The sequence below is a fragment of the Pelophylax lessonae genome, assembly GCF_965119305.1.
Source record: "Pelophylax lessonae genome assembly, chromosome: 3".
In the NCBI taxonomy this organism is placed as follows: domain Eukaryota; kingdom Metazoa; phylum Chordata; class Amphibia; order Anura; family Ranidae; genus Pelophylax; species Pelophylax lessonae.
The window spans coordinates 457,055,911-457,077,122 of record NC_138770.1 but is presented as its reverse complement, the minus strand read 5'-3'; the positions used below and the strand labels follow the sequence as shown (position 1 = coordinate 457,077,122).

Here is a 21,212-nt window from a genome sequence, read left to right as displayed (position 1 = left end):
GCTTCTAACAGAGGAGGAGTTATAAATGTCTGGCTGGAACTGCCAATGAGTTGTCAGCATTTGGGTGGCAAAAAAATATTTGTAGAGATCTGTCATAGCCAGTCCACCTTGTAGAGCTAGATGGACTAATCAGAGTATTAAGTGTTGTAATGCAGTGTTTGGGTACCCTGCAGCAAGGTAAACAGCTTGGAGAGTTGGCTAAAAAAGATTGGGAATCCAGTTTAGAGAAGTGCAAAATAGGTAAATCTGGGCAAAACTTTATTTTTAATTAGGTTGATTCGACCAAGAAGGAATAACGATATACCGCCACTTCTTCAGCTTTGTCTTAACTTCCTGTAGTACAGTCAACACATTCAACGTAATCCCCAGCATTATGAGACATTACAACTTCAAGACAGTAAATTTGTTCACCCATGGTAATTGTAAGTCAGGGATGCCATTAGTTTAATCTTATTTCCCTGACTATCTTGCAGCAAAATAAATGAGTATTCTGGCCAGGCAGTAAGTGCAATGAACAAGATGTATAACTAGGCTTATCACATCCTTCCCTAAACCTTTTTTTTTTGCCAAGTTTCAGCTATTTTTATTGTACCATGTCTCCTTTTGAATGCCTTATTCACTCAAAACAATGCATTCCTGGAAAGTTTATCACTGGCAATTTTTTTTTCCGACCATGATTTTGTGCTCCTGCCTTCTCTGTGCCCAAGTCAGCTTCCCGTTACCTAATGTTCTTTAACCCAATTGTTCTACAACAGCAACTTGCTACAATTTAATTTGCTTTTCTCCTCACACTGATTAGTTTACAGTCAATTTGTTTTCTTCACATTAGGATTTAGTTCATTGCTTCCATTGACCATATTACATAGTCACTTTAGCATGCATAGCAATAACTTTTGACCGAAGCTGCAAAACTAAGCCTTAGGTTTTTTATGCTATTCCAGTCAATCAACTGGTAACAGATTCTTTATCTGAGAACGATTGTTTTTTTTTTTCCCAATTTTTTTTTTACATTTTTTTTATTCTGTAAGTCAGCAAGTTCCAACTGCATAGAATGTTACAGTAAAGCAAATACAACAGGGGCAGATTATTAAACACACAGTAAACCCTCCTGGCAGTAACAGCGTATAACAAATGGCACATAGAATAAATATGGTAACACTAGGTCATCACAAAGATCCGGAGTAAAGAGTAGCTTAGAGGGAGGAAAAGAATAAAAAAAAACATACAAACAGAAGAAGAAAAGTGGGGGAGGGGGGAGAGAAGAAACATGGAAAATGAGGAAAAGCGAAAGATAGAGAAAAAAAAATGATAATAATTTCTCGTTCGACGGACACATCGCTCCATAAATCATAACTATTGGTTTATATTGCCTCCTCCAGAAGTAGGACTAGGCGGAACAAAAAACACCTGGGTACGCCCATGGGCCATCCTCAACTTGGTATATAACCCTCCTCTCTGCTCTAGGAAATCCGTTTTAATCTGTCTAGTCAGGAGTAAGGACCTAGGTCCCCGGCTGGGATCTCTGGTCCTAGCAATTTATTTCTCCTTCCTTACATCTTTTTTGTTTTTTCTCTCGGGAGATCTTCAATCAACTGCTGGGAACTTCTGGGCTGGGCGACAGGCAGGATAATCTAGATCCAGTGGTTCCCCCAGCCCAGCCAGCGAGCGCATGCAGACTGCAGCTACGCACTAGGTCGGCCGTGACATAGGCTCATGGACAGAGGCTGGCCCGTGAGTTAAATGTCTCGCAGGATCGTATACGACCGGGCTTGGGTCTGAGTGGCAGCAGTCCCTTGGCTGACAGCTCCCCTACTTCAGTGGCAATGATTCTGTCTGAAGCGTTACCCGCACCATGGAAGGGTAAGTACAGGCCCCCCTCTCCCCTGTTAGTGTTTTTATGGGGTGGACGCGGGTAACCTCCAGGGATGGTCCGACCTTTGTGCTGATTCCCTCCTCCCATCCTTAAAAGTCCCTCAGTTAGCTGGGCTTCTCCCACTCCCTTTCCCCCTTGCCTGGACCTGGAGTCTGGTGTGGGTCCCAGGGCAGAGGATGCAGCGGAGACCCCTGGGGTCTCCTCTGCTATCCCCACTCTATAAGGGTCCTGGGATAGTGTGTTCTGCCCTGGTAGTCTGGAGGGGTCCCAGTGTAGGAGACCCCTTGGTGCATGCCCTACTGTTTGCAGTGTGGGAATAGTGCAGGGGGGTCCCAGTGCAGAGACCGGTGCAGAGTGCGCAGCAGAGTCTCCCCTAACGTGTGTCCTACCTTCAGGAGGGGGTAATCTTGCAAAGGGTGCAGCATTGCAGAGAGCACAGGGAAGATCCTGGCAGCATGTAGTAGCTGATGGTGGCCTTTTTCCTATAGTCTGGCAGCTCTCCGGTTGGCGGCCATGTTTGTTTTGGCCGATGATGTCCCGTCCATGGTGATACTGGATCCGAATTAATGTCGCTTCTCCGATCGGTAGGGTGAGTCCTTGGGGGTCCCTGTTATCTTTCTCTCTCTGCTGATAGGTACCCTGAGCCTTGGGAGGATCCTTTAGTGGCACCAAAACATGGTTTTTGTACTGCCAGGTCTTCCTTTCCTTATGGAGCCTCAGAATCACATCTCCCCCACTGACCCCCTCATGGAGGTGGCAGATTCCTTTGGAACCCCAGCTTCCCATGGTTGATGAGGAAGCGTCCCCCGCCTTTCCCTGCTCAGTCTGTCTTATCTGATTCTGCCGTGGATGGGGCCTTTCCAGGGGGACTTAATATCACACCCCCAGATCCATCCAATAGAGAGGATGATTCCTCCATGGTCGCAGCTGCGAATGAAAAAGCGCTGGTAGACGCACTTGTCACTGCAATGCGTGAGACTTTAAAAATGGAGGATGTGGCTGATGTAGCCACGAATGTGGCTGTGTCATTTGGAACGCATAAGTCACCTCGCACTCCAAAGGTGTTTCCTTATGTGCCTTATTTTGACAGGTTTTTCTGTAGGGAATGGGAACAACCAAAAATCCCCAAACGTTTTGCTGTACATTACCCTTTTGAGGAGTCACTTTTAAAAAAGTTGACTAGTCCACCAGTGGTGGATCCACCTGTTTCCAGGGTGAACAAAGCTACCATGACCCCAGTAGAGGAATCCCCATCCTTTAAAGCCCTGGCTGACAGGAAAGCAGAGGCTGTGGTATGCAGCATGTTTACTATGGGTGGTTCAACATTGCGGCCAGTCTTTGCCTCAGCCCTGGTGTCTCAGACCCTAACTAAATGGGCCAAACATTTGGGCCAGGGCCTGGGGGGGGGGGGGGTGGTGAGCAGGTCCCCGCTGCTTATTTTGATTTAGCGGACCAGTTGGTCCATGGGCTGCAGTTTATTTGTGATGCAGCTTTGGATACAGCTCTTATGCTGTCCAAACTTTCTGTTTCAACTGTGGTGATTAGGCGCATGCTATGGCTTAAGAATTGGTCCACAGACAAGCCTCTAAGAAAGCTCTCATTGATCTCAAGGCGATCACCTGTTTGGGGCTACCCTGAAAGACATCATTAAGGGTTTCACGGGGAGGAAAGAGTCTAGGAAAGGGAAGGAGCCTCATCACAGACAGGGGCCCTTCTTCTCAGCACATAGAAATCTCTTTTGTGCTTCTGGGACAGAGAATAAGGGAAATAGATCTTTCAAATCTTCCTTGGGAGGTTCCAAGCATCCTTGGTCTGGTAAGCCTAGAGCTAGCTTCTCCGAACCCTCAGACAAGACCCCTTTAGCATTAAGGTCTGCCCTCACCCATTATTGGGGTGGGGGGGGGACATCTTTGCTGGTTTCCGGCCTCGTGGACCTCCATGAGCATCAAGGGGATCCACAAAATTATTCTTTGGGGGTACACAGAAAGGGGGACAAAGCTTGTCCTTTTCAGGTTTTTTTAGGTCATGAGTCTCCTTGTGCGGATTTAATTCCTGCAAAGGTTCAGGTGATGTCTGAACTACCTAAGGTACCCCCTATCCCTTTCCGGGGGAATTGATTTACCTAGGTCTGATTCTAATTCTGACCAGGGTGGTCCTTCCTCTGGACAAACTTCAGGAACCACAGGCCATGATTCACCGGCTGCTGTTACACAGATAGTTCTCTCTCCCATTTTACATACAGGTTCTGAGTCCGGTGGTATCCACCTTCAAGACAGTTCTGTTTTCACAGTCCTACATGCAGCTCCTTTAGCAGGTTTGGCTCCACAGCAGGATACCGAGGTTCATGGCGAGATCACAGGTACTTCTGGCAGATGTTGCAGGCGTCCATGGGCCATGGTAAGGCCAGTATGATCCTCATCTAAGGCTTCTTCTGCAACTCCTGCGAGGAATCAAGGACGAGGCTTTTCAAATCAGTCTGGTGGCCATAAATGTCCCTGAGGGCTTCCTCTCAGAGAAGACCAATTGTCCCAAGGTTTAATCTACCATCCTGCTTTACAGTCGCTGGTTTTAATGACTTAGCTATTGAAAGCCAGGTACTGAGGGATAGAGTTCTGTCTGGATCAGTGATCCCTGCTATGGTGAAGGTGAGGAAGTCGTCTTCCAGCAAGATACTGTATACCATCGTACGTGGAAAGCATGCATTTCTTGGTGTGAGTCGATTGGCGCTCATCTTCGATCCTTTTTTGTGGATCGGATCTTAACCTTCTTCAACAGGGCGTTGATCAGAAGTTCGCCTTGAGTACCATCAAGGACCAGGTGCCTGCTCTGGCAATCTTCTTTCAGCGACCCCTAGCCACTCACTCTTTAGTTCGTACCTTCATTCAGGGGGTTTAACATGTGGCTCCACCTGTACGGTCTCTTTTGCTGCCATGGGATTTAAATTTAGTACTTTTGGTTCTCCAGAAACCTCCATTTGAGAATATTTGGGAGATTCCCTTGCCTCCATTATCCCAGAAGGGGACATTCTTGGGGGCTATTACCTCGGCCCGAAGGGTATCGGAATTGGCAGCATTATCCTGTCGCAGTCCCTATTTAGTGGTCCATAGGGATAAAGCGATTCTTCGTCCCTGCCCATTATTCCTGCCCAAAGTTGCCTCTGACTTCCGTTTAAATGAGGACATGTTGCCTTCCTTGTGTCCCAAGCTGGCGCATCCCAAGGAATTTTCTTTACACACCTTGGATGTGGTTTGTGCGATTCGGGTGTATCTGGCAGCTACTGAGTCCTTTCGGAGGTCAGACTCACTTTTTGTGGTTACGGACGGACCAAGTAAAGGGCTGGCCGCTTCTTCGGCTACCATCTCCAGATGGAACAGGCAGACGGTGACTCAGGCCTATTCCATTAAAGATTCCACCTTTCCCTGTCACGGCGCATTTTACTTGGGCCCTGAGTGCTTTTTGGGCCTTCCATCATCAGGCATCAATATCGCAAGTTTGCAAGGCTGCCACTTGGTCGTCGGTGCATACCTTCACAAAATTCTATAAGGTAGATACTTTGGCATCTGTGGATTCTCCATTTGGCCGCAAAATTTTGCAGGCTGCTGTTTAAAAGGGGCTGTTCCCTCTTGCTCTTAAGGGGTGTTTTTCTTTAACCACTTACGGGCCGCCCACCGTGTATTTACGTCGGTACTATAACGTTAAATACCGGGGTTATGGTAGCAGATAGCTGCCATAACCCTGGTATCTTTTTAAACAGCAGGCGGTCCACTTTAACATAAGGGTGGTCCCAGCGGCAGATTTGCCACTGGATCACCTTTATGGCCGGTGGGAGAGGTGCCCCCCCCCCCCCCTGCCGGTCCACCATCCTCTCAGGCAGGAAGTCGAATGAGGGCAAGATGGCCCTCACTCGACTCTATGGTCTTGGAGGACCGGAGCGATTTCATACTTCACTTCCTAGCAACGGTTTTAAAGAGCCCATTTTTTTTTCATAATGAAAAAAATGTCTTTTTTAGTGTAGATGTGAGATCTGAGGTCTTTATGACCCAAGACCTCACATTAAAGAGGTCCTCTTGTGCTTATTTCTATTACAAGGGATGTTTGCATTCCTTGTAATAGGAATAAAAGTGATCAGACATTTTTTGTTTTAAAAGGACAGTGTAAAAATAAAAAATAAAAGATAAAATAAATAGGAAAATAAAAAAAAATTAAAAATTAAAGCGCTCCATCCCGTTAACTCGCGCACAGAAGCGAACGCATATCATCGCCCACATATATAAACGGTGTTCAAACCACACATGTGAGGTATCGCCACGATCGTTCGAGTGAGAGCAATAATTAGAGCCCTCTGTAAGCCCTAGAGCCCTCTGTAACTCTAAACTGGTAGCCTGTAGAAATTTTTAAAATGTCGCCTATGGGGATTTTTAAGTACCAATGTTTGATACCATTCCACGAGCGTTTGCAGTTTTGAAGCATGACATGTTGGGTATCTATTTACTCAGCGTAACAATATCTTTCATGATATAGAAAAAATTGTGCTAACTTTACTGTTTTCTTATTTTTTAATTTAAAAAAGTATTTTTTTTTTTTTAAATTGCTTTTGTAATACCGCTGTACAAATACGGTGTAATAAAAAATATTGCAACGATCTCCATTTTATTCTCTAGGGTCTCTGCTAAAAAAAATATATAATGTTTGGGGGTTATAAGTAATTTTCTAGCAAAAAAAAAAATGATTTTAACTTGTAAACAACAAGTGTCAGAAAAAGGCCCAGGCCAGAAGTGGGTAAACTTTTATTTTTCAGATGGGGCTCCTGTGACCCCCTTAAGGCTCCTGTGTCCAGGTTAAGGGCTCTTATGTTTAGCCTTGGGGTTTTTTTCCCCACCCTCATTTTCCTTTTGGCGCTGCTTTTGGACATCTCAATAGTTATGATTTATGGAGCGCTGTGTCCGTTGATAAACAAAAGAGAAAATGGGATGTTTGTACTTACCGAAAAAACTAATTTCTCTGAGTTCCTCGACAGACACAGCACCCACCCCTCTATGGAGTTCTGATACTTCTAATACTGCTTGCTTCTAAACTGATTACCTAGAACAGAAAGGGGGGTGATATTCCAAGCTGAGAATGGCCCATGGGTGTAGTTAGGTGGTTTTTGTTCTGCCTAGTTTTATTCCTGGAGGAGGCAATATAACCCAATAGTTGTGATATATGGAACTCTGTGTCCATCGATGAACTCCGAGAAATGGATTTTATGGTAAGTACAAAAATCCAATTTTTTATATACAGTGGGGAAAATGATTATTTGATCACCTGAAGATTTTGTAAGTTTGCCCACTTACAAAGAAATGAAGGGTCTAAAATTTTTATCATAGGTGTATTTTAAATGATAGAGACAGAAAATCAACCAAAAATCCAGAAAAAACACATAAAACAAATGCAATCATTTTAGTTCCAGTTCAGTGATTAAAACAATTATTTGATCCCCAAGCAAAACATTAATTAGTACTTGGTGGAGAAAGCCTTGTTGGGAAGTACAGATGTTTCTAGTAGTTAGAGACCAGGTTTGCACACATCTCATGAGGGATTTTGGTTCACTCTTCCTTAAAAGTTTTCTTAGCTGTCACTTGGCAACTCAAAGTTTCAGCTTCCTCCATAAATTTTCTATTGGATTAAGGTCTGGAAACTGGTTAGGCCACTCCATTACCTTAATGTGCTTCTTCTTGAGCCACTCCTTTGTTGCCTTGGCAGTATGTTTTGGGTCATTGTCATGCAGAAAGACCATCAAATCAAATTCAAGACCAAATTCATGACCCATCTTCAGTGTTCTGGCTGAGGGAAGAAGGTTCTTATCCAAGAGTTTACAATACATTGCCCTGTCTATTGGCCCCTCAATGCGGCAAAGTCAGTCTGTACCTTTAGCAGAGAAACAGCCCCAAAGCATAATGTTTCTACTTCCGTGCTTCACTGTAGGGATGGTATTCTTAGGGTCATTGTCAGCATTTTTCTTCCTCCAACATAGTGAGTCCCCCTCCTCAAGAAGGCACATGAACACTCATGCCAGTGAACATCTAAATGGTTTGAAGAAGGACTGGGAGAAAGTGCTGTGGTCAGATGAGACCAAAATTGAGCTCTTTGGCACTAACTCGACTCACTCACTTGTGTTTGGAGGAAGGAAAATGCTGACTATGACTCTAAGAACACCATCCCTACAGTCAAGCACAGAGGTGGAAACATGATGCTTTGGGGCTGTTCCTGTGCTAAAGGTACAGGCCAACTTTGTTGCATTGAGAGGCCAATGGATGGGCCATGTATTGTAAAAGCTTGGATGAGAACTGTAACGGAACCCTCCCACACTCCGCTTGAGTGCTTCAATTAGTATACCGCTTCCTCCAGTCTAAACATAGATATCAGGTATTATAGTTACATATTGCAACCGAGAACTTGACGGGACTAGGGACTAGCTCAGCTGCAAAACTGGAACTGTTTATTGAACAAGAATACAGGCTTTTTATACGCTTGAAAATAGGTCAGTCACCACATGATCAATAACCCAGACATTTACCCAAAACATTGCACAGTGGTTTAGATAACGAGAACGAGGTAGTGCTGACTCATGACTAATCCCATCATGGAGGATCCCCCAAGAGTTAGTCAAATTAGCCAACATATACTAGAAACATTGCGTTGATTAAACAACTAGCCACCTGGACTAACAGAGATCTAATTTCAGACTTACCGGCAACAAGCTCACAAAGTACAATACACATTATTACAAGTATAAACACATCCCACAATAGTTTGCTATCAGAGACAATTGGTCAGTTAATTAGCACAATTAACAATGTGAGGAAGACAGGTGGTTGAGCTGATAATATTAACATTCGGCAATGAGTCTGTGTGGAGCAGTCCTTATTGGTAATGGGGCAGCTAGGCCCTACTCAGAGACCCCAGGCCTAGAGTCTCAGAGTCTGTGTGTCTTGGGTAGACATGGACTTGAATCCAAAGTAACATTACTCCAAGGGTCCACCCAGCATACACCTCACAAAGAGTAGTGTTCTCCTAAAAGCCAGGGCACATAGTCAGTAGGCAAGAGGCTAGCCAGCAGTCCACTTCAAAAGCCTCTGTCCCAGGTAAGTCTGACACAAGAACCTTCTTCCCTCAGCCAGAACAATAAAGATGGGTTATGAATGGGTCTTCCAGCATGACAATGACCCAAGGCAACAAGGGAGTGGCTCAAGAAGAAGCACATTAAGGTCATGAAGTGACCTAATCAGTCTTCAGACCTTAATCCCATAGATAATTCATGGGGGAGCTGAAAATTCGAGTTGCCAAGAGACAGCCAAGAAACCTATGGGATCCGAACCCTTGGAATACTAAACTCCAAAGGCGCTCCATGCAGGGTGCTCTACAGGTCCAAGTCCCCTCTTACATAGGGGACCCAGTCCTTGAAGATTTCTAATACAATGCTCACCGTGAAGGGTGAAGAATGGATTCTTGCTTAGCAGTTTCCTGCGACAGGACTGGTGAGTTAATTTTAAATATTTACACAGCAAACAAAAAAACTTAAAAGGTTAAAAATTGCAAAATTGTAAATATTTTATTCACTGTTCCCTTTAATAAGATTACAGAGACTTGTGCCAAGTGTATTTCTGCTTGTAATTACATTGTAGCAGGTTTATGCAAAGTATGTTTAAAGTATGTTTAAAGCATATTGTTACACTGTTTCTTACCCTGAGCTGCTTACCTGAAAGCTTTCAGCTGTGGCAAACAAGATTCAGCCTAAAGTGCTCTCATCCCCATTTGTTTGTTGTGTTCACCCTGGCCTATAAGTGTCCGCATGTTCCCCTCTGCTGGATCGCGTGTCTATGGTGTAAGAATATTCACGCGTGCGCGCTAATCTTCGCATTTAAGTACAGGTGTACGCCACGTGGTGGGTGTGTTCTAATGCAATTGGGCGTGCACGTGAACGCCGCGCACCACACCGCACATGCATAAAAGGGCACGTTCTGCAAGGAGCTGTTTCCAACACACTAGCCCCTGTCACAGGCTGAAAGGGACACAGAGCAGCAGCAGCTGGGTTGCATGAGTCACTGTGGGTGTATGTTACTAGCACCAATAGGTCCTGTATCTTAAGTAATTAGTGTTGTGTGCATTAGGCTGTGGAAGCTTGACACAGACCTTGAGTACACTTTAAAGGTAGTAGCTCAAGTTTGTCTTGCTATAAAGTAATGTATGCTGAAAGAGGGCTAGAGGGAGCACAGTTGGAAAAGGGCACTATGATGCCACCGTCAAGTCCGGAAGGTCCTAGTCGTGCTTCCACTGTGTCTACTCCTCCTGATAAGCCAGAGGCAATTAGCCAATCTGAGCCATTATGGTTGTCAGGCATAGTAGCTACTCCTTGTAATTCTGCCACAGCCTATGTTACCAAGGACGATTTGGCATCGTCATTAGCCAGCCTAGAGGGTAGGATTGCTGACATGATTGCAGCACCACATGGAGGAAATAAGCGGGTTAGATCCCCCTCTCCTGAGTCGCCCCCTGAATCAGTTCAGAATTGAGCAGAGGATGTGGAAGATATAGCTGAGGGTGACCCTATAGAAGGTCAAGCTGAATTTTTTGCTGCCGGGGAGTCAGAGTAAGAGGAATCTCTATCAGCTTCTCAATCCCAGAGATTGTTTATCCAGTCTCTTGCTGAGATGGTTTGGGCTGAGTATAAACTTCCGCCCTTAGAGACAACTGAAACCTCTTTTTCTTCCCTAGGCTCATTGGGCCCTCCTCAGAGTCCTCGGTCATTTCCCATACATCCACTCTTGGAGCAAGAAGTGTATAATGATGGGGATCATCCGGATAGGATGTTTGTTCCTCCTAAAAGGTTTTCATTGTTATATCCTATGGAGGATAAGTTTTCTAAGAGATGGAAAATTCCCACTATTTCTTCGGTTAACAAGAATTTAACCTGTCATGTGGATAATGCCCAGGTTTTTAAAGATCCAGCGGATAAAAAGTTGGAATCTTTATTGAAAGCCTCCTTTGCGGTTGCAGGTTCTGCAGTACAACCAGCAGTAGCAGCCATAGGAGTGTGTCAGTCTTTGAAAAACCGCATAAAGCGAGTGGCCAAGACAGTTCCTTCTCAAGGAGAGTCTGTGGAAGATCTGTCAGATCTACCTCGCACTTTGTGTTTCGCAGTTGATGCTCTTACGGACTCCAGCAAATGTCATGGTTTTCTCGGTTTTCTCTGATGACAGTGCATATGCGCAGAATCCTTTGGTTAAAGAGCTGGTCTGCGGAATTACCATGTAAAAGGTTACTGGCTAGCTTCCCATTTCAGGGAGAACGCCTTTTTGGTGATGATTTGGATAAATATATCCAAAAGATCTTGGGGGGTAAGAGTACATTGCTACCTGTAAAGAGGAAGAGCAGGCATCCTTCCCCAGCACTCATAATACCAGTGCTTCCAATTCCAGGCAGTGGCGACGGCCTCAAGCATCTGCATCCGGACCCAAGCCTTCAGGGCAAGGTCAGAAAAAGCCCTGGGCCTAGAGATCAGCCAAGTCTTCCTCTTAAGCCCTCTCAGTGAAGGGGCGCCCCACTCGCCTGGTTGGGGGGAAGCCTTCTGCAGTTCTCAGGGGCATGGGTGGAGTTAATTCAAGACAACTGGGTTGTCTCCACCATTTCACAGGGATACAAGCTGGAATTTCAGGTGTTCCCACATCCTCGGTTTGTGAGGTTAAGTATACCAACAGATCCCTAAAAGAAAGGGCCCTCTTTCAGACATTGGACCAGCTGAGAGCTCAGAGGGTGATAACCGAGGTTCCAGAAAAAGAAAGGTTCAAGGGTTTTTACTCAAACCTATTCATAAACCCCAAACCAAATGGGGATGTGAGAACTATTTTAGATCTCAAGGTGCTGAATCGGTTTTTGAATGTTCGTTCTTTCTGCATGGAATCAGTTCATTCAGTCATAGCCTCCCTGCAGAGATAGGAATTTCTAGCATCCATAGACATCAAGGATCCATATCTTCATGTGCCTATATTTCAGACCCTTTAAAGGCTCCTTCGTTTGCGATTGGAAATCCTAATTTCCAGTTTGTGGCCCTGCCCTTCGGGTTGGCCACAGCTCCAAGAGTGTTCACAAAGATCCTAGCTGCAGTATTGGCTGTTCTAATGTCCTGAGGGATGTCTGTAATAGGATATCTAGACTATCCATTACTAATAGATCGATCAGCGTCGGCTCTAAGCCGAAATAATATTCAGACAGTTCTTTTTTTGGAACGTCCGGGTTGGATTCTGAATTTAGCAAAGTCAGCATTACAGCCAGTCCAACGTCCAGAATACCTAGGGTTTCTTGTGGACACGGTGCAGGCAAATATATTCTTGCCAGCAAGAAAGGTCTCAGACCTGAAGGGTCATGTTTGGTCTCTAGTAAGACTGAGATATCTGTCTATACGTCTTTGCATGATGTTACTGGGGAAGATGGTGTCCACAATCGAGGCAATTCCCTGTGCTCAATTTCATGCCAGACCCTTGCAGAACAACATTCTGTCTGCGTGAAATGGAAAAGTTCAGTCCTTGGACTGGTCCGTATCTCTGCTACCAAGGGTACAACAGAGTCTGAATTGGTGGTTTGTGACCAGTAATTTGGAGAAGGGGAAATCCTTTATTCCAGTGACCTGGAAGGTAGTGACTAAAGATGCCAGTCTCTCCGGCTGGGGAGCGGTTCTGGAGGAAGCCACTGTGCAAGGAAAATGGTCTTGGGTAGAGCATGGTCTCCCCATCAACATTTTGGAAATTCGTGCAGTCAGTCGGGCTCTGAAATTCTGGACGCCCAGACTTCGTGTTCACTCTGTCAGGGTGCAACTCGACAATGCCACGGCCGTGGCTTATGTCAACCATCAAGGAGGCACAAGGAGTCGATCAGCCCAGAAAGAGATGAATATTATCCTGTCCTGGGCAGACAAGTTTGTGCCATGTCTGATAGCAGTATTCATTCCAGGAATAGTGAACTGGCAGGCAGATTTTTTTGAGCCATCAACAGAAGTTTCCGGGGAAATATTCTTTACATCCTGAGATTTTTTAATTGATCTGCCTAAGCTAGGGGGTCCCAGACGTAGATCTGTTGGCATCCAGGTTCAACAACAAGTTGGAGAGATTTGTGTCCAGGACCAGGGATCCAATCGCAGTTGTAGTGGATGCTTTGGAGACTCCTTGAGAGGAGTATTCCCTGATCTATGCCTTTCCTCCGGTACAGCTGATATCACATTTGTTGCGCATGATCCAGCTAGAAGGGAAACCAGTGATTCTGGTAGCTCCGGCTTGGCCGAGGAAGATTTGGTATGCACAAATCCAGAGGTTGGCAGTGACGAGGCCTTGGGTTCTTCCACTGCATCCGAACTTGCTCTTTTAAAGGTCCGATATTCCACCCTGCTGTATAGTCTCTAAATTTGACGGCTTGGCTATTGAAGCCTTAATGTTGGAAGAGCAGGGTGTGCCTGGCCCCGAAGTTCATACACTGATAAACGCCAGAAAGCCAGTCTCTAGAAATATTTATTACAGAGTCTGGAAATCCTACATTGCCTGGTGTGAAGCCAGGAAATGGCATCCCCGCACATATATATACACATTATCGGGAGAATTCTATCCTTCCTGCAAGCAGGGGTAGATATGAAATTAGCCCTGAGCACGATTAAAGAGCAGATTTCAGCTCTATCAGTTTTTTTCCAGGAACCGATCGCTCCCCATTCGTTGGTTCAAACCTTCGTCTGGGAAATATTGTGTTTGCTTCCACCAGTGAAGCCACCATTGTGTCCTTGGGACTTAAATTTGGTGTTGGCAGTTTTGCAAAAACAGCCTTTTGAAGTTCTGGGGCAGGTTCCCCTGGTTATTTTGACCAGAAAACTGGTCTTTTTGATTGCGATAACTTCGGCTAGAAGGGTATCGGAACTAGCAACTCTTTCTTGTAAAGAGCCATTCTTGATATTTTATCAGGATAGGGTGATTTTACATCCTCACCCAGATTTCTTGCCCAAGGTGGTGTCCGCCTTTCATTCAGGACATTATACTACCTTCTTTTTTTCCAGGTCATCATTCCAAGAAGAAAAGTTATAGCATTCTCTTGATGTAATGCGTGCACTTAAGTTTTATTTACAGCAAACAGCTCAGATTTGTAAGACTGAAAGCTTGTTTGTACTGCCAGAAGGGCCCAGAAGGGGATTTGCAGCGTCTAAATCAATGATTTCTTGTTAGATTCGCCAGGTTATTACCCAGGCATATGGTTTAGTAGGAAAGTTTCCACCTTTTCCTGTAAAGGTACATTCTACCAGAGGAGTAGGTGCCTCTTGGGCACATTGCCATCAAGCCTCTTTGGCTCAGATTTGCATGGCCGCAACCTGGTCGTCGGTGCATACGTTCCTTCATTTCTATAGAGTTGATGTTGGGACCCAAGAGGGGTCTGCTTTTGGCCACAGTGTGCTGCAGGCGGCGGTGTAATCCTTTTGTTAAGAGTCAGATGGCTGTATGTTTTTGGTGTCCTCCCTCCCCTCAGATGCATTGCTTTGGGACGTCCCATATGTTATGATTTATGGCTATGTGTCCTGTGATGTACAAAAAGAAAAATGTTTTTTTACTTTCTACTTACCTGTAAAATCCATTTCTTGAAGTACATCACAGGACACTCCCCTCTTCTATGGGGTCTTTTATTGCTTGTTACAAAACTGAGGTACTTCCTGTGTGGGAGGAGTTATATAGGGGGTCATCAATTCTGATTGGTTGCCAGTGTCCTTCATCTATAGGTGGCTATATAACCCATATGTTATGATTTATGGCTCTGTGTCCCATGATGTACTTCAAGAAATGGATTTTACAGGTAAGTATGAATTAAAAATACATTTTTTACTGACTGAACTAGAACTTAATTTATAGCATTTGTTTTATGTGTTTTTTCTGGATTTTTGGTTGATTTTCTGTCCCTTATCATTTAAAATACACCTATGATAAAAAAATTATAGTGGGCAAACTTCTGCAGGGGATCAAATAATTGTTTTCCCCACTGTATATAGATAGTCATATAGTTAAACATCCGTGGGACTCACTGCGAGAAGAGATTTCTGTTTTTTGGAATATATGAACATGTTCCATAAAGTCCAAGTTTTGGAGTAAACCTCCCATTTGTGCTTGTGTGTCAGCACAGGATCTTCCGTTTGGTTCAGTTCTTTTACCACATGTAGCCAAAGACCAAGGGACAGAGGTTGAAAAATTCTCCACCTCAAAAAGATACAGGACTTGGCAGCATTTTGACAGCTATTGTAGGGGGTTCATGGCTTTTGCCAAGGAAGGATTTAGGCTAAAATCATATGTTCCTATAGAGGAAAAAGTTATCTTGTCAGTTATTACTGTTTCTTATATTTCTCATTGCACTAACCTGCCGTGCATCAACTAACATTAAAGATGTACTAACAATCGACTAAAAATATCTTCTAGCACACCTAAAAATGTGCTCATTTACACTGTAGAGGTTTCGTTCTGTTTCCCTACACAAAATGTTAATTCACTTTAAGTTTATCACAAAGGACAGGGGGTACTCTTTACATATGGAGAAAAAGAGATTTAAGCTCCAAATACGGAAAGGTTTCTTCACAGTAAGAGCTGTGAAAATGTGGAATAGACTTCCTTAAGAGCTGGTTCTTGCCAGCTCAGTAGATTGCTTTATTGCTTCTTGGGGGATCAGAAAGGAATTTTTCCCTCACTGAAGCAAATTGGATCATGCTTTGCTGTGTATATAAGATTGTATAATTGTTTATTACATTTTATTGGTGGAACTGGATGGGCTTGTGTCTTTTTTAAAACTGAGCCCAGGTTGTTGTTGCCAAAAACACCTAGTCATTTTTGTATGGTAATGCAGAAGTCATCTTTTACTGATCTGACTTGTAATATCTGAATAGTTGGTGCAATTGACTGTAGTATGCAAACCAATGAGGTTTGACCTGTTTTGATAATAATGTATAGTGGTCTTGGATACATTTTCTTATTATGATCAGGACTGAAAAAAAATCCAATCCAATAATCCAATTATTTAGCCTATGTTCACACTGAGGCGGGTTTGAAATCGTGCGAGTTCAGTTGATTTCAAACCAGCATTTTCAGTCCGACTTCGGGGGCGATTTTACAGACATCTGTGTGGGTTCCTGCACAGATAGCTATTGAAATTGCCTCCCAAAGTCCCCAAAAGTAGTGCAGAAATTACTTATGGGAATCGGCGCGGCACCGCAAAACCGACGTCATGCAGATTTGGACGGTACCATTGCCAGCAATTGGCTCCAATTTGACATGTCAAATCGCATTACCAATCGGACCAATGTGAGCGTGGGCTAAGTCTGGTAGATCTAAGTGTTACAAATTAGTATTATGTGGTCTGCTATCTATCCAACAGTTGTAGTTTTAGGTTATACCTCCACTTTTTTCATTGATTTTCAAGGTTTCAAATATCCGGTTTTGCAGAGCGTAAAAGCTTAAAGTTAAATGTATACAATTATCATCTCAGCTACCCTCAAGGGAGGTTTTAAAAGTCTCTACTGCCTTTCCTACTAATGACCCACTGAATGGTTACTGACTTCAAGACCTTACAATATTATTTTACAAAATGTAATGGCTCGACTGACTAGGGAGAAAGGGTCACTCAAACTGCAGCACAAATACGTATATCTGGCCTTTTTTTTGTCAGCAACAAAAACGTCTGGTGGCTCTAATTTTTCTAGGTTCAGGTCCTCTGAGCTACTCTCATTCTCCCACTTATCTGTTGGTGATGTCTATAATGTTTTATGGCAGGTTCCCAGTTACAAATGTTTTGTAAAAATGAATTGGTGGCTCTAAAATCTTCAGTAGAAGCCCCCCAATGACACTGAGTTTATTAAGCACCTCTTATTGTTGGCCTCATACTGTATACTGGGGTAGCCGCCTCCAAAAAGAAACTGGTCTTAATACCCCATATTGCAAATCAGATACCTTAGCTGTGTAGGGGGATCTCAGTGCCATGTCCTGCTAGCAGCAGCTTCCTTTAAGCTTGTATATCAAGCTCCCCTGAAGATGTTCCAACAGGAAGCCATGTTCCCAATTCTCCAGGTTCTAACCCATGTCAGCTTAGATACCTTAGGCCCCTATTTAAAAAAACATTCTCTTTTGTAACCTTCCCTTAAGGCAAAAGCCTGGGAGGACAGGCCTCTGGCTCACATCTCCAGGCCTTAGCTACACAAAATAGTCAGGATGAGCACTGCTTAGTCATTTTAAGGAAGCCTTGCATTTTATAAACGAGTACGGAGTTCGTGGCATAATCCGCCCACCTCTCTGCCTTGGCCAATTAAAGGAAGCTTTGTATTCATTCATAGAATGCAGCACTCAATCTGACTCTTTTGTTTCAGGAGGGAAAATTCAGCAGAACCCAGCACTGTATACTGTATGTATACTAAACAGAGAAGTGTCGATTGCCATAATTCATTCACATAAATCATATTTATCAAGCCACTGTATTGTTTTTTCTTTATGCTCTATATACCTGCAGTATACCTGCAGTGCTATTATGTGGTCACATGATCTTTCCCTGTCCTTTGTCATCTGCAGAGAAATATCCTTGAGAGTGGCTTCTATTACTAGATAGATATAGAGTATAGATATAGATATAGAGTCTAGATATAGAGTCTGTTGACACAGCCCTGATTGGTGCTATGCCAGTCACATGACTAAAAATGTTTCAAATTAAATCATGAATCTCAAAGCTTTTATAGCTCCCTACAAATCTTTATTGAACATCCATATTATTAAAAATTCTAAATATGTTCGAAGTTTAATGTCCTGCTCTCTATTGATTCTACATAGAGGTGTTCATGCCTATTCTACAGGGACTGCTCAGAACCCCCGACTAAAGTATTAATTGGATCTCTGGCAGATCAACTTAAAGCGTTTGTTACCTGAACACTTCATATTCCTGATACGTGCCTGCTGTACCATGTTCTTCTCTTCCTAGTATGTATTATGCATGCATATTCTTAGCCCCCAAGTGCATACTTTTACATTTATCAACATTAAACCTCATTTGCCACATAGTTGCCCAAATAAAACAGTACATTGAGGTTAGCTTGTAAGTTGGAGACATCATTTAAGGAAGTTATTCCACTGCAAAGCTTTGTGTCATCTGCAAAGACTGAAATAGTACTTTTAATCCCAGACCCTATATCATTTATAAAGATATTAAAAAGCAAGGGTCCCAACACTGAACCTTGGGGTACACCACTGATAACCTTAGACCATTCAGAGTAAGAATCATTAACCACTACTCTCTGAATTCTATCTCTTAGCCAGTTTTCTATCCATTTACAAACCAATCTTTCCAAGCCTGTAGGCTTTACCTTACACATTAGCCATGTGTCAGGAACTGTGTCAAACACTTTTGCAAAATCCAAGTATACTACATCCACAGCCACCCCTCTATCCAAGGTTTTACTTACATCCTCATAAAAAGAAATCAGGTTTTGTTTGACAACTTTTGTCTTTCATGAATCCTTGCTGTCTGTTGGTTAAAATATATTTTTTCCCAGCAAGAACTCATCTATGTGGTCTTTTATTAAACTCTTTGGTATCTTCCCGACTATTGAAGTTGAACTAACAGGTCTATAGTTACATGGCAAAGACTTTGATCCCTTTTTAAATATAGGCACCACATTGGCCCTACTCCAATCCACTGGTACTATTCTAGTCCTTAACGATTCCCTAAAAATTAGAAACAAAGGCTTTGAAATGACAGAGCTCAATTCTTTTAGGATGCATGGGTGGATGCCATCTGGTCCAGGCGCTTTATCCACCTTTATTTTGTCTAAATATTTCTGGACCATATCACTTTTGAGCCATTGTGGATCATTTGGGGCTGTGTCAATACCATCCTCATTATGATCACGAGCTCCCCCATGCTCCTTTGTATACACAAAGCTGAAGAAAGTATTTAATACATTTACCTTCTCTTTTTCCCCAGTTACCCACTCCTGATTATTTTGTAAAGGGCCTACGTGCTCAGACCTTACCTTTTTACTATTCATATATTTGAAGAATTTTTGGGGATTTGTCCTACTATCTTTTGCAATCTGTTGTTCATTTTGAATTTTGGCATCCTTGATTTCTTTTTTACATATTCTGTTATATTCTTTGTAACAATTAAATAATGATAGTGTTCCTTCATTTTTATTTCTTTTTAAATCTCTTTGCTTAATATTTATAGCTTTTTTTAACTTTGGTCGTGAGCCACATAGGTTTTATTTTTAGCCTTTTAAACTTATTGCCCATGGGAATATACTTTGCAGTGAGTTTGCATACAGTCTTTTTGAAGAATTCCCATTTCTGTTCTGTGTTCATCGATATCAGTATTCGCTTCCGATCTAAAGCCCCGTACACACGTACCGAATGTCGGCCGAACGATCGGCTGTCTTTTGTCCGGTGCTGTCCTGTCGGTTGAAAAGTGCTAAAGACTGCACACGAATTTTGTCGGCCAACAACAGCCGACTGCAGAAGTGATGTCATGTGATGGTTAACTTTCCGTGTGTTTTTTTCTTCTCTGAGCATGCCCAGTCTTGCTCATCGCCTGTTAGTCGGACAAATTCTGTACTGACTGGCGAACAATCGGCCGTTCTGGTGACGGGCAACAAAAATTTTATAGCCTGCACACCCGATTCTGTTCGGCCGAAAAGTCGGAGTCTGTTGTCGGAAGCATCATACTAACAAGCCGACAATCGGCCGATCGTTCGGCGGCCAAATATTTACGGCCGACAATCGCTACGTGTGTACGGGCCTTTAGTCTTGGAGAGCAGCCCTCATCCTTGGAAAATTTGCTCTCTTAAAGTTAAGTGTTTTTTTATTTCCTGTATGCATTTGTTGCTTATAGCTAACATTAAATTATATCATATTATGGTCACTGCTACTCAGATGTTCTTTTATCTGAACATTAGGAATAAGCTCCTGCATGGTTTGAGGATACCAGGTCCAACAGAGCATCATTTCTAGTCAATAAACTGTACCATAAAATTGACCTGTAATAGGTTTATAAATTTTTTCCCTTTTACTGTTCCAGCAGTGCCATTACTCCAGTACATGTCTGTGTAGTTAAAATCTTCCATTATTATCCCAACCCTTGCAGTCCTTTCTATCTGTGCCAGGAGCTGAGTCTCCACTTCCTCATTATTACTGGGAGGTCTATAACAAACTCCAACGATAAACTTTGTATTACGCATACCCATGTACATTTCATCCCATACTGCTTCAGACTCATCACACTCTCCATCAACTAGGTCCTCTTTCACACTCACTTTGAGATCACTTCTTACATAGAGACAGACACCACCACCCCTCCATGGGCTAATGCTTCTCCTCCCCCAGCTCTCTTGCAGCTGAGAACAGAGGGAATGTAATCATTCATTAAAAAGGGAAAAAAGGTGTTTATAATGTTTTTTTTTTTTATATTTATGCAAACATGTTTTGCTCTTTATTTCTGTTTTAAACTGAACATATTAACTTTAAATATCCTGTTGTTCCTACATGTGCTGCACTAAAGTCCCAATCCATATTGGTAAGCATGTATAGTTTTCTTCTGTGAACCACAGAGCACTTTACTCCTATATCATAGAGGAGAGGTAGATGTGTTTGTTGTCATAGTACCTTTCACGGACATAGTTCCATTTGCCTAGTTTTTGCCTACCTTTGTATTCATTGCTTCAATGATGTCCCATGGTGTATGAATAGGTTGCCTGTGCCTGTACTGTACCATAAAGATCAGAGGAATTTTAACTTGCCTGTAAATACATATCTTAGAGAACGTTACTGGACATCCCCGCAAATTCTTCTTGTTACTTGCCATTGCTTGTTACAAAACTAAAGACAAACAAAGTGGGGTAGGGTTAAAGGGTAGATGCCCCAGGATGATGTGTCCGCAAAAGCTTGCCATTGTTCAATCACCTGAAGATATGAACCTATAACCCATGGTGTATACGTTGCCTGTGTCCTACTCTGTACTCCAAGGTATTGCATTTAAAGGTGGGTTTGGAAAAACCTTCCTGCTCTCTGTGTACTAACACTAAAGCCATTGAGAGAGAGTCAGTTCTTTTGAACATTTTAAAATGAATTTTCAACTTCACTTTTGACAGTAAGGTACAGCTTTTGTCAATGTAATCTTCTGTGTTTCTGTTTAGATAACTGTATCTGATGAAGAAGTTACCAATCCTGCATGCATGGATCTGGTCAGAACTCCACAAATGAGAAAGTGTACTATAATTCTTATGTATGCATGGTAAGATTATGATTACAAAATCCATTTAAAA

The 21,212-nt window shown here is 43.0% G+C and overlaps 1 protein-coding gene across 4 annotated transcripts in view; it reads left to right on the top strand.

Moving 5' to 3' along the window:
• SLC22A3 (solute carrier family 22 member 3) overlaps positions 1 to 21,212 on the top strand; it is a 364,734-nt gene that overhangs the window by 316,182 nt on the left and 27,340 nt on the right. For all 4 annotated transcript variants that reach the window (XM_082251588.1, XM_082251587.1, XM_082251585.1 and 1 more), the window contains exon 6: positions 21,084 to 21,181. In XM_082251588.1, the coding sequence (XP_082107714.1) occupies positions 21,084 to 21,181 (98 nt within the window). The remainder of the gene's footprint in view (positions 1 to 21,083; positions 21,182 to 21,212) is intronic.